General features: G+C 37.9%; 1 protein-coding gene across 1 annotated transcript in view; it reads left to right on the forward strand.

The window, feature by feature from the left end:
- Positions 1 to 1,933: 1,933 nt before the first annotated feature.
- ADAMTS12 (ADAM metallopeptidase with thrombospondin type 1 motif 12) overlaps positions 1,934 to 14,205 on the forward strand; it is a 467,290-nt gene continuing 455,018 nt past the window's right edge. Inside the window, exons 1-2 of the mRNA XM_031945878.1 lie at positions 1,934 to 2,372; positions 13,608 to 13,978. Coding sequence (XP_031801738.1) covers positions 2,246 to 2,372; positions 13,608 to 13,978 — 498 coding nt within the window. The 5' untranslated portion in view covers positions 1,934 to 2,245. The remainder of the gene's footprint in view (positions 2,373 to 13,607; positions 13,979 to 14,205) is intronic.

Here is a 14,205-nt window from a genome sequence, read left to right on the forward strand (position 1 = left end):
CAAAAGCTATAGCCCCACTTCTGGCCTCTTCTAGACTTACTCTAGATGGCAATTTTCAACATCTAAAGATGTTGGCATCCTTAGATCATAGTTCATACTGTAGTTGGTAAATTTAGAGCTGGATGGGATTTTAGAGGCCATGTAATATAATTTTCTCATTTTACAGGTGAGGAAATAAAGACCCAATGAAGTTATGTGATTTCCCCCCATAATTGCATAGGTAGTATTAAGTATTAATTTGTACCTGATTCCTCCAGTAGTATTACTAGTGTTTATTTTTGTGGTCAAGTTCAATATTATACTGGAATAAAGCCTCTCTCCTTATAGATTTCTATGAGGAATCTAATATACACATATTTAGTATTTAGTCATTTTAAAGGTGTGTCTGACTCTCTGTGACTCCACTTGGGGTTTTCTTGGCAAAGATACGGGAGTGTTTTGTCATTTCCTTCTCCAGATCATCTTACAGATGAGGAAACTGAGGCAAACAGGATTAAGTGACTTACACAGGGTCACACAGATAGTGTCTGAGTACATATATATTTGAATTCATGAAGCCGAGTCTTTCTGATTTCAGGTTCTATACTTTATCTACTATGCTGCCTAACTGTGAGGGTATACACACACATACACACACAAATATGAATGTATATGCATATATATACATATACACACCTACACATATGCATGAATATACATATAAATGGAATATACATAATATGCACATACACATACGACTCCCATTTTACATTTAGGAAATCGAAGCTAACAGTTCTGTGAAATATGACACACCTTCAGTATCATTAATGCTAAGTTTATTATAAAAGCAAAAAGCTCTGTTATCTTTTCTCTCTTGTCATAGGACTTATGACAACTACTTGCTCTTAGGTTACATTCTAGGAGAAACAATGGAAAATACTGAGGATTTGGGGGTAAAGGACAGTCACTTAATACCAGTGCAATCTTGGAATTCATCTGGACCTCCATTTTTCCATCCATCTCTCTAACGTCTTCCAGTTCTAAATTTAAGCACTTATAAACGTGAGTTTATCACGTTATCATCTTTGCCTTGGATGGGAGGTTACGGGGAACATGCTACATTACACAGAAGTGAATTGTAAGTCTCCATGTGGCTCAGGGTCAGACTGGTCTTTTCCAGAGTGCAGTGAATCAGCTTTTCAGGGGCCAGCCAGCTCAAGATCGTAAAGACCTTTCTCTTTTGGAGTTGAACTACCTTGCTTTGGCCGGGGGGGCTAACTTCTCAGGCTCTGGGGCTGCCAGTTATAACTACTAAAAGGCAGGACTCATCAATTCGCGCAGGTGAGTCAAGTGTGCTCCACAGGTGAAGTCAACAAACAGCTAATGCTTTCTGGTATATTTCAACCTAGCTCAAACTAGTCTCGAGGACAACTTTTAAAAAATTATTATTCACAGCTGTAGTCTCCTAGTTTAATGTCTATTGTGCTTGATCTCTTGATCAAGAAAGAAAGCTGTCCAGTCCTCTGTCATATAACGAATTCAAGCTCACCCGGGATGGATAGAGACGGGAGAAATAAAATCGGTGAGGAGGCGGGAAAAGTGTCCTTTTCTATCCCTACCTGTGGGGTTGCCCCGAGATCCTAGGTTTGAGGGCTTCCTCTTTTTCCTATCCTTTTCTGCCCAGCAGAACCCTAACCTCCCCCCAAACTGCCTCCTCCTCCAGCCCAGGATAACGCTTCTAAGCCTCCCCTATTTGGTTTGGATCAGTAGGCTTCTCCAGAGCCTCTGGGCGGGACTGAAGGAGTTCAGGGGAGGGGAGCCCCGGGGAGAAATGCCCAAGCAAAGCTTTGGGCCCTGCAAATGGCTGCGCGGGTCGGGGGTGTGTGTGTGAGTGTGTGGAGAAAGAAGGGGGGGGGGGGCGGGGTGGCCTTGGGCGGCTCCCTTTTGCTTTGACCCAACCCACACTCCCAAGAAAGCAGACACTGTTGGCTTGATCACTCCCCTTTCAGGGAGGGAAAATGAGGAGGGGGGAGGAGGGAAAGTAGGGGCTAGAAAGGTAACTGGCCCCTCTCTGTGCAAAAAAGTCATTCTTTGCTGCTCGCACCAGCTTCTTGATCACCCCAGGGCTATGTCCCTCAGTCTCATTCTGCCCAGCCACATGCACGGACTTTATTACTTAAGCTAAGTGCAAAACTTAGTAGTTTTGCTTTTTCTTTCTTTTTTCTTCTCTCTTTCTTTCCCTTTCACTCTTCCCAACAACTGAATCATGCCATGGGTCCCGAGGAACTGGGTCGGAAACATTTTCCTTGTAGTCCAGTTCCTTGACTTTCAGGCGCTGTGCAATGACAGACAGCCTCAGCCAGGCGCGTTTTCCTTTCCGGACAAGAGGCAAGGTTAGTGACTTTTCTCCTTCTTCTCTGCAAACAATGGTGCTTAGAAATACAAAAGCTGGGCAGCTTGTACTTTTCCCCCCTTCCAGGCAATTCCCTGCTCCCTCACCTCCCTAGCCCCAGTCCAATCTAACTGCACACACACAGAGACACACATAAAAAGTGAGGGAGGAGAAGGGGGAAACGCCGTCCCCAGAGGTGGAAGGCAAGTTGCACTTATTTCGGGGTAAGGGTGGAAGAGAGGTTACAATCAAGGTTGTTTTGGAATTGTCCCAGTGAGAGATCATTAATGCCCATCCAAGGCTGGAAGGGAAACAGTTAACATCCCGACTCCATGCATACCCGTGATAATGTAATCCTTGAGAAGTCGATGGTATGGGAACCTGGCCCTCTATTTTATTACCGCTCCTTTGAATGCAGCACTATTTCAAAATCCAAATTCTTCAGATCCCGAATATGTAAAATCATCAGATTTCTTGGAGAATCCTGCCAACGCGCAGCTCTCGGTTACTTTTTTTTTTGTTGTTGTTGCAAACTTCATATCAGCGTAGTCCAAATATAATCCCACCCCTGCTGAGCAAGCTTGGCTGTGTTTTGCTTTCCTGGAAAGAATTGGTCTCGTATGTGTGCGAGTGTGTTTAAAAGTACACACACACCCTGCCCCTCTCCCCTCCTTTTGGAGAAATTTCTTGCCCCAGCTCTCCGATTTTTGCCTTCCTCCCCATCACAGCTGGTCCCTTTCAGAAACTTTTTGCCCTAGGTGATATGCCCTGTCAGTCCGACGTATTAAGTGTGGACAAAATGTGTGAAGTGTCATGTACCAGTTGATGTGGAGCTCTTCCTTCTGCATTTCCCTGTGCTTGTAACTTGCCTCAGAAGTCCAGAGGGTGTTGTTGCCTTACTTAATGATGAGTAACAGATCATACAGAAGGAACTTCATCTCTGCTGAAGTATTCTCTTCAACTTCCAGATGTCCTCCGATTCTGGAGGCACCCGGGGTAGGGCACTTTGATGAAGTACTGGCTCGTCTGTCTTCATTTAGAATTTCCGGAAAGATTGCCCTGGCCTACCTCGGAAAGTTCAAACACAGCTGGAGGACTCATCTGCTTTGGTTTTAAGAGGGATTAGCCCCAAAACTCCATAATTCACTAAGAATCGGCATGCCCTCTCGCAGGAACAGAGATGTGGGTCAAGGAGTCACTAGCCTTAAAAATTATCCAGATATTCATCTCCTACTCTAGGTTTAAAATAGCAACATTAGCTGTTCCTTGAACAGTTTTTGTACTGCAGCAACATAAAGAAATTCAGAAAGTGTTTCCCATGACATTTGCATATGATTTGGTTCAAAGAAACATCCCTCTTCTGTTAAATTCCAGCTCTGTCTCACATCCGTTTTCCAAATCTTAAAGCAACATCTAAACAGGTATAGTTGCTGCCAATAATAGTACTACTGACTACTTTTATGTAAACTGGGTATGACACCTCTTCTTATTCCCTCTGTAAAGTGGGACTAAAAATAACAAATAGTTCTCTAGTCTTCCTTAAAGCAAGGCAGGAAGAATTCAATTTTGGAAAATATTTGTGAACTGTTTTGATCCTGTTGGAGAAAGAAAAGGTGACTACTTTGTACTCGATTGTGCCATTAATTTCACACACAGGTTTTTAAAAATCGATTTAATGAATTAATTGCATTTTATTTTTAGTGAAAAAGAATAGAGTTTCCAAGCCTCAGGCATATGTAGATGAATTAAATCTAATACTGTTAGCACAATTCTATCATTCTCTTTTTAATTGTGCAGTAGTTGTATAGGGATGACCTTAGTTAAGATTGTGAAGTAGAAGTTTGTTTTTCCTTTTAACATCTAACTCCTTTCTGACTCTCCCCTCTCTACTGGAGATATTGATATAGTCAACTTTATTTAGGCTAGATGTGGAGAATTGGCTCTTGAATTTGGTCTCTTTTATATAAGGTCTGGATATATGCTGATATTACATCTTCCATGCATTCTCAGAGCACTGCTCTCAGCTTTATATTACGAAAACTAGAAAATCTGATGTGTTAATCTAAGATATTACTAGGAGATTAGATACATAGAATTTCCCCTTCCTCCACAATTAATATATATTCATTTCAAGAGTGCCCTTCTGCAGATAAAATAGTCTCTATTTCTGTAACTTGATTTTGGGATTTTTTTGGGGGGGGCAAGGAGGAGAGTGGAATGCATGAAAATTTTTATACCTCATCACAGAAAATACAAAAATGACTTAAAGGATTCATAATAATCCATTAATAATCAATTACAATTTTCTTCCTTCTTCAGCAAATACTCCTGTCTTTTAGGGCCCTATGTAGTATACCGGATTTATAGCCTCATGCTGTGGTTTGTATTTCCATCATAAAGAAAACAAACTTGGAGTTAATAGGAGTGATTGTAATCTTATTTTTGATCTGGTAGGTCCCACTTTTAACCCAGAGACCTACCTAGACTTTTTAGCACTTATTGCTCTGAGAAGTTGTACTCCTCTTGGAAAGGAAACTAACAGGGGAAGGGGGGGTGGAGTAAAGTAGAATATCAATTTCCTTTCCATCAGTCCTGCTCTGGCCAAATAAGATGCAATAATGGAGGGGCACAGAGAATGATTTTCTGATGTTCAGAAAATCCTCATTCTGTCTCTAGAAATCTGGATTTCAGGTTTTCTTCTGTCTCTATTAGTTAAGTTCTACCAAAGTACTTCTTCCTTTCTTTTGAAGTCTAGATACTTGTAGTTGAGGGTACTAGAGAAAAGGAACTCTTCCATTTTTCAATTGCAGAATGAGCTTCAGAACTCTTAGACTTGGGGTTGTTAGATAATTAAGATTCTGGTGCTGCTTAGGAACTCTTCTCTAGAGTGGGGATTGGGTATTGCCACTACTTGGCCACGTGGTCCCCTTTTTATAAGATTGTGTAGTTGAGAACATAAGCAAAGACAATATATCTCTTTAAGGCTAGGTCCTGGCACTTAAGAATACATGAATTATATACATCCCTGCTGCTCTGAATGCTCCCATCTCCTGAATTTAGGTATTGTTATGTCTGAGGCTGAAGTAGGGTATGCAGTGGTTGCTCAGCTCTTGATAGATTTTTCCAAAATGCAGGGACTCCTCACCCCTGGGGACCAGAATTTAGTCCCATGTTTCTGGTCTCTGAACATTGCTGAAATAAGAAAAAATAAGGACAAAATGTATTTTTGCCTTTTTTTTTTTTTTTTTTTTTTTTTTTTGACTCAAGGAAATGACTTCAGTGTTGGCTATTTCAGGCCACATGGGAGAGGAGGGAGATGCTCTAGAAGACCATGTAGGAAAAGTGTTTTTGGTGCCTCCTGAAGGCACAGACTAGTGATTACCTAGTTTATCTACTTATAGCATCAACTCTGGGTATGTTCGTTAGTATGAACTAAAGATATGACAAACTAATGTGTTGTGGGAAAACTGTTGGATGAAAAGTCAGGAGATGTAGGTTCCAGTCCAGGTTCTGCCAATAAATTGTTGAGCAATCTTGGACAAGTAACAGAATCATAAGAATTTTGGTTTAGAAGGGACCTCTATTACAAAATTCATCCTCTGCTTGAAGACCTTTAATTCACTATTTCCTGAGGTACCCCATTCCAATTTCGGATAGGAAGATTTTTTTTTCTTCCCTAATGATGACACTAAATTTGTTTCCTTGCAACTTCCATCTGTTACTCCTAGTTCTGTTGTCTGGGGACCAGTAGAACAAATCCCATTGCATTTCCACATGACAGTCCTTGAAATACTTCAACACAGTTAAGAAAGACTCTTCTATTTTTCTACTGAGTTTTTTATTCACTACTTTTTCTAGCTTATTCTCAAGTAGTACAGACAAGCTCTTTCACCATTCTGATTTCCCTCCTCTGAATATTCTCCAGCTTATCAATGTAATCATTAGGAATATAGATTTACAGATGTAAGAGACTTTAGAATTTATCTACTTGGCCCCTCTCATTTTATAAATTGAAATCTAGAGTAGTTAACAGACTTGCCCAGTATCACAGAGGTATAGGAGGAAAAGCTGGAATTTGAATCCAGAGCCTCTGATTCCACATACAGGAATCTTGCCATATTTCCTCTTAAACTGGTCATTTAGACTTTGAGTCTTTGCTTCCTTGTGTGTAAATAAAGTATAGGATTTGGAGTAGGTCATTTATGCCTCCCTACCAGTTTTCAATTTTTATTATATGAAATGGGTCAAAAATCTAATGTAGATCAATAAACATTCACTAAATACTGATGTATGCAGTTCTGAGGCATATGGGCATGTTGGAGAGAAAACTGGCTTCAAGGAAGAAGAAATACCTGGGTTCAAATCCTGCCTCTGAGACATATAGGCTGTGTGACCCAGAGCAAATTATTTGCTTTCTCAGTGCTCCCAAGTAACTCGTTATGATTCTTAAGTTGTGCAGCTGTTTCTAAATTGCATTGGTGGATGGTGTTTCTTCCTTGGGAGTTCAGCATACTTCTAAGATAAAAAATGTGGGTCATTTCTCCCCAATTCAATTCTTCCTACTTTCAATATCTCCAACACACATGACATACAAAATTTAAATAATATATAGTTCTTGCATTCACAGAGCTTACAGTCTAGTAAGAGAATATAACTTATAAATAGGTAACTATTATATGTAATAACTTCATTCATTATTATGAATGGATAGCTATAATATACAGTAACTGTCTTCCATTCATTATTCTCTTATGTTCTTCCTTTTATGCAAAGCAGGAGAAAATAATCTCATTTCATATTATTCAGATACCTCATATTATCACCTCATTTTTTATAAGTGAAAATAACTAAATTCTCCCCCCTCCCAGGCAATTGAGATTAAGTGACTAGCTCAGGGCCACATAGCTAGGAAGTATTAAATGTCTAAGGCAGATTTGAACTCAGGTTCCCATGACTTCAGGGCTGGTGCTCTAACCACTGCCACCTAGCTGCCCCCCAAAATAGCTAAATTCTAATGAAGTTAAACAGTATGCATAAAGTCAGTCTAGTCCAGGCTGTGGGCAAAGACTTTTCCTAGGTGTCTTTTCTTCTACATTCTCCTTCTTGGTGACCTCAAAGCTTCCCTGGGTTATAATTGCTATGCAAATGATTCCTAATTCTAGCACTCCAGTTCTGGTGTCTCTTTTAAACTGTGATTCATGATTTCCAATTGCCCATTAGACTTTTCAATCTGGTTGACCCAGGAATTTTACACTAACCACATCCAAATCAGATTATTTATTTTTCCCTCCTACACTCAGCCCACTTTTGAACATTCCTATTTCTATTGAGAACATCACATACATATATAATATATAAAGTATTATATTGCACATATATTGTATGTGCGTGTGTATACATGCATAATGTATATGCACATTATATATGCACACATATAATATACATCATACACACATATACTATGTATGTATATATGTAATATATCAAATATAAAATATAATTATAGCATAATACTGGTATATATACACATAGAATATATATTACATAGTATATATATATTAGTATGATGCTATGATTATATAGCATATATATGTTACATAATATGTTATATGTAATATTATTATAATATGTATACATAGTAGATATTATACATAGTATGAATAGCATATAATATTTTATGTATACTATTATTATATTAGTATGCTATACTGTACTATATCATATATATACCATGTCATATATATATATATAGTGTATCTGTATATGATTATAATATATGCCAATATATAGTATATAACATACAGTTATGTATAATAGCAATATATTACTTTACATATTATGTATATACTTACATATATATAGTGTATATATAGTAAATTCAAACATTTTTGTGTACATGCTGTTTAGTCTGATAGAATGTAATCTTCTTGAAGACAGGGACTATCTCCTTTTGTATTTGCATCTCTAATGACTAGCATAGTGCTTAATACCTAAAATACTTATTGGTTGATTTGTTTGATTAAACCGAATATCTTATTCAAATTGTTACATAGTCAAAATCAGCTTCTGGATAATACCTGGAAATAATTTGATTTCTAGTTTATCTTTTAAGCAACAGATGAGACCAGAGAGTTAGACAGTAAATAACTTTTCATAGACAAAAATCAGTTTTCATTCCATTTTAGGTCTCTTTTAAGGGAGTCCCAAGCTAAATATATTTTGATTTAGCAAAGACATTGAGGATTATCCTCTGAGACACTGATTAATATAATAGTTTCCTAATCTGTGTTTCACCTCTACTCTCTCTCTAATTCACTCTATATGTGCCAACCAGATGAAAATTCCATGAATGCTAATGCGTCCTTCTATCTTCCTCATGGCAAATCTGAGAGAATTTGATTTTGAGAAATAATTATGAACTGCTTTGAAAGCGTTGCCATCGTGGGGACATAGACCATGCCATTCTCTTGGTTTAATGCCTTCAAGGACTCCCTATTAACTGTGGGATCAAGTACAGGCTGTTTATTCTGGCATTCTATAATCTTGACAATGTATCCCCAGCCTAAATTTTAGTTCACTTTAACGAACAAGTACTCAATGCCTATCTTTATATTATAGCACTAGATGCTAGATAGGAAGAGTTTAGGGCAGTGATACAAGTTACAAATGCAGGATTTAGTAGTAGAAGGAACTTGAAAACCACCTACTCCATCCTGTTGCTCTTTTATGAGAGAAAATAAAGTGCTATTTTATCAGATTCCTCTGCTTTGAGCTAAACTGGTATATGCCATGGTGGGCAGAAGGCTATACTTAGAACCATTTGAGTTCAAATTCTGCCTTTTAGACTTACTGGGTAAATTCATTTAGTTTATACAGGCTTCCTTTTCCTCCTTTCTGAACTGGTAAGAATAATATTGTTACTAACTACAGGTTTGTAAGCTTCCAAAGGGACAGAATATGTAAAAGCTTTGCAAACCTTAAATCACCATATAAATGGAAGTTATTATTAATGTTATTATAGATAACTGAATTTTTAAGTGATATGCCTAAATCTGGATAGGAAAAATTATATATATAGTGCTTATTATGTGCCAAACACTGTGCTAAGTGCTTTTATAATGATTATATCATTTGATCTTCACAATAATCCTGGAAGGTAAATGCTATTATTTATCCCCATTTTGCAGATGAGGAATCTGAAGGATTTCCTTCATTAAGTGCCTTGTCAAGGGTCACACTCTGAAATCACATTTAGTCACATGAAGTCTTCTTGAAGGAAGTTTAGTGTCACAGATGATGTAGTACTAGGCCTAGATTCAGGAAGATCTGAGTTCAAAGGGTCTCAGACACTAGCTGTGTGACTCTGGACAGGTAACTGTTTATCTCAGTTTCCTCATTTATAAAATAAGCTACTATAGAGTGACAAAACACTCTAGGATCTTTTCAAGAAAATCCCAAATGGGGGCATGAAGAGTTGGACGTGACTAAAAAACAACTGAATAACAACAGCTTTCTGACTCTAGGCTCTTTGCTCTATCCAGTGGCCACACCTAAGGATCCCTGTCAGCGTCATCATATTGACTTAGTTTTAAAATGTAATGTCATCTATGTTTTATTATATTTTTATTGATTTTTGAAACATGTTTCCCAATTATATTTGAATTTGGTTCAATCAGCATTTGAGAGTGCTGCAACCTCAGGGTGGCTGTATTTGACACCCCTGGTCTAGGGTAATGTGTTTGTGATAGAACCTGGAGAAAGTTCAGATGCAGGAGCCTAACCTCATCTGAGAAAAGACTGCTTGGTCTCTGTGATTTTATGCAAATGATAGGCAAACTTTCTGCAGGAGCACCACATTTCTGTCTACTCTTCTATGCTTCCCTCAAAAATTATAGGTTTTTGCTATAGTTCAATGGAAAATAACCTCTATCATGTTATTTAAGAGCCTCTCAAATCTCACCTATATTGAAAAATGCCCCAGTCTTCTTTCTCTGAAATCATGTAGCATTGATTCTTGGTTTCTCCAGGAAGCCTCTTTAGCTTCCCCTAGTCTGTAATGATTGCCACTTTTGATCTCACTTAGCACTTTGCTTTAATATACTGTAATACATAGTAATACCATATAAAATTATGTGGGAATGCTGTCCTGTAGTTAGTTTGTGCTTGTGTCAATTTCTCTTCCCTACTACACTATGAATTTTAAAGACTAGACATCTTATCTTTAACTTTTCATCTTCCCTGCTGCCTAACATATGGGATGTTTTGCATCCTGTATGTTATACCTAGTATTTGGTGAGTGAATCACTGATTTTAACTTAACTCTATATTATCTTTTAAAAATATTCTTAATCATCTTAATTATTAACTCTGGGTATATATCCCGTTGCCCCAGTTAGACTGAGTAATTCCTTCAAAGGAGTGTACAAATATCATCATCTTTTTTTCTGCCCTATAGCATAGCCAACTTAGGAAGGATACTTAAAGGAATTAAAAAAATATGAATACTTATTTTTTTTCCTTCTTCAGCTACTTTTATTTTATTTTATTTTTATTTAATAGCCTTTTATTTACAGGTTATATGCATGGGTAACTTTTCAGCATTAACAATTGCCAAACCTCTTGTTCCAATTTTTCACCTCTTACCCCACCCCCCTCCCCTAGATGTCAGGATGACCAGTAGATGTTAAATACATTAAAATATAAATTAGATACACAATAAGTATACATGACCAAAATGTTATTTTGCTGTACAAAAAGAATCAGACTTTGAAATATTGTACAATTAGCTTGTGAAGGAAATCAAAAATGCAGGTGGGCATAAATATAGGGATTGGGAATTCAATGTAATGGTTTTTAGTCATCTCCCAGAGTTCTTTCTCTGGGCGTAGCTGGTTCAGTAATATGAATACTTATAATACTTTATATTTTAATGTGTATTAAAGTATTTTACTTGCATTGTTTCATTTGAACTACTAATCAACAAGCAATCACAATTTCATGAAACTTAGGTGAAAATCAGGTTTATTACTATGAGAACATACATGTGAAACCTATAGAGTTCATAATCCATATAAAAGTTTGCATTTTTATAACAGAAAGACAAAGGAAGGAGGAAATACCAGAAATCTCCACCTAAAGATCTATGGCGTGGGAAGGTGAAAGGTATAGTAAAGATGGGAACAGGACAAAAACCCTTTCCAAAGGGGAAGAGCAAAGCTAAGGCAAAAGTCTCATTCTTTTCCTTGGGAACAGCTAGACTAAGATTAAATAGTCTATTTATCCATAATGGCCTCAGCTAAACAAGCAGTTTCTCAGTCTAGACAGACTAACTGGTGACTGTCTTGACTCCCAAATACACAGAGGGAATCCAGCTTGTGATGCAAATAACAAACTATGTCAGCTCAGTTGAGGGCTTCATCCTCGACACATTCAGGACCTCCAGCATACTCTAGGTTCAGTGTTCCTGGAAAATATGGTAACTCAGACAAATTCAGGGAACTCCTTTATAGTCCTTAACAATAATAAATGAGAGAGGGATGAAGTTACTTGTCCAAGATCACAAAGATAATGAATGTCTGAATCTCTGTTTTCTTTACTTTAGGTCCAATGTTCCATTTGCCCTTACCTCCTGATAAAAAGTAAAGGAGAATAAGTTCTAGCTTTGAGGAAATTTAAAGTTTAGGGGAATGTGTTTCACACAGAGAAATAATGACAACATGCAATGAAAAGAGCATTTAAAAGGTCCAAAAGAAAATGCTGCATGAGGGTTGGGTGCCAAGAGAAGGTCATTATTGATTGGGGGGAAACAAAGGGAAGGTTTGTGGAGAATATGTATTAAATGTAATAGGTATATATGAGGGGGGGACATTCTAGTCATAGAGGTTATTTTATGCAACGGCATTGAGGTTAGAGAGCCCAGAAAGTGTTAGGGGAACAGAAAGTGGTCATGTTTGGATGGAATTCTTGTCTGGGGAATGCCAGGCAAGTGAGTTAGAACTTCACATAGCAGCAAAAATACTTACACTAAAGTGTGACATGATCACATCTGGGCTAGAATATCTACCTGGCAGATGGAGTAGGGGAAGAGGACTGGAAACACTGCCAAAAGGCTTTTGAAGTATGCTAATACAGGGATAGAGAAGGTCTCTTGAGAATAGCGGGGAAAGAGAGAAGGGCATGATTTGTAAAATCTTGGATCTCAGTTATTGCTTCATACCTTCCAGGAAGTGAGGCACAACACTCTTGTACTTTGGCCAAGTCTGTCTTAAGAGGAGGCTCTCAAATGGCCTTGTGGTTTTTTTTTTTTTTTTTTTTTTTTTTTTTAATGAAGCCCTCCAGATGAGAACTGTTCTGTTCATGATGATGTTTGCCTGAGGAATGGCAGATCCCAATCCCTTTACTCTAGCACTGCTTATTAATTTTCCCTTTTAAATCCTATTAACTCTGCTCCCTGGTTACTAATGTCAGGACCCTGCATTTTAACCAGGGACTGAAAACCAGTTTTGCTTGACTTAGGAAGATGATAAAAGTTGGTAGTCTTTATGTGGCAAAAATAACCAATAGGTTGAAAAGGAGCTTAATCTTCTAAAGTGGGAGAGATTGTGAGATTCAAAGCCTTCAATGGAAGTAGCCACAGCTATTCAAGATTTAGCAAAGAAGTTCTCACCACCAAAGTTGTTGGCATTGTCAAGTGGTCTGGTATCAGGAATGGTTATGGATCATCCAGAAAATGACATAAAGAAGAGCCATTACCATCTGTACTCTAAATTCCATGGGATCTGACTTGTAGATGAAACCTCTGAAATTATTATTTTCTCCATTATAATGTGAGCTACTAGAGAAGGACTGCCTTGCTTTTCTTTTTGCATATCTTGTGTTTGGCAGAGGGCTTTTGCACCTAATAAATAATAACTTTTTTGGTTAATTCACTCATTAGTTTTCTATGCCATGAAAATGTCACAGTAGATATCGCAGGGTAACCTTAAAACCAGGAAGATCTGGTTTAAATTTCTCCTTTGACACATGTAGTCTGTGTTACTCTGAGAACTGACTATTCAATGCCTCCAAGTAACTCTGAGCCTGGGGAGTTGCAGTTGATTGAGGAATCTATACAGGAATTGCCTATACCAATGAAATCCGAAGACCAATTCCTATCCCATCTAAAGAATCAGTATTCATTTGTATCTCTACCAATTCCAACTAATTTTATTTTGTGTCCTTCCTTTTTTTCTTCCAGAACACTTTATCAAGACTTTGTCAGAGTATCATGTGGTGGGTCCTGTAAAAGTAAATGCAACTGGACATTTTGTATCCCATGCTTTGCATCATCATGCCTCCAGTGGAGGGAATGCTAGGAGAAGAAGAGATCTGGAGCACCAAGATGACCAAGTATATTATAAAATTGCTCATGAGGACAAGAACCTGTTTTTTAATCTGACAGTTAATCGAGGATTTCTTTTTAATAACTACATCTTGGAGAGACGATATGGAAACCTCACAGGTGCCAAAATGGAATCCCATTCAGGCTCTTCCTGCCACTTCCACGGCACAGTACTACAATCAGGAGTTGGAGATGGTACTGCAGCTCTTAGTGCCTGCAAGGGACTGGTAAGGGGGCAGTTAATTCCATCTCCACTTTTCTCTTGTGCCCTCGACCTTTATCTTACATAGTTTGTTATATATACTTGCATCATTCACTCAACAAATGTATTTTTTGGCCACCAGGATGAGACAGCCACCAGTTCAGGATGCTCTGGGTTGAAGAGATGATGGCTTTGTGAAAGAGTTTCTTACAGAGACAGCTATGAGACAGAGTCAAAAAGTGGAGAATATTT

The sequence above is a fragment of the Sarcophilus harrisii genome, chromosome 1 (assembly GCF_902635505.1).
Source record: "Sarcophilus harrisii chromosome 1, mSarHar1.11, whole genome shotgun sequence".
NCBI classification, from domain to species: Eukaryota; Metazoa; Chordata; class Mammalia; order Dasyuromorphia; family Dasyuridae; genus Sarcophilus; species Sarcophilus harrisii.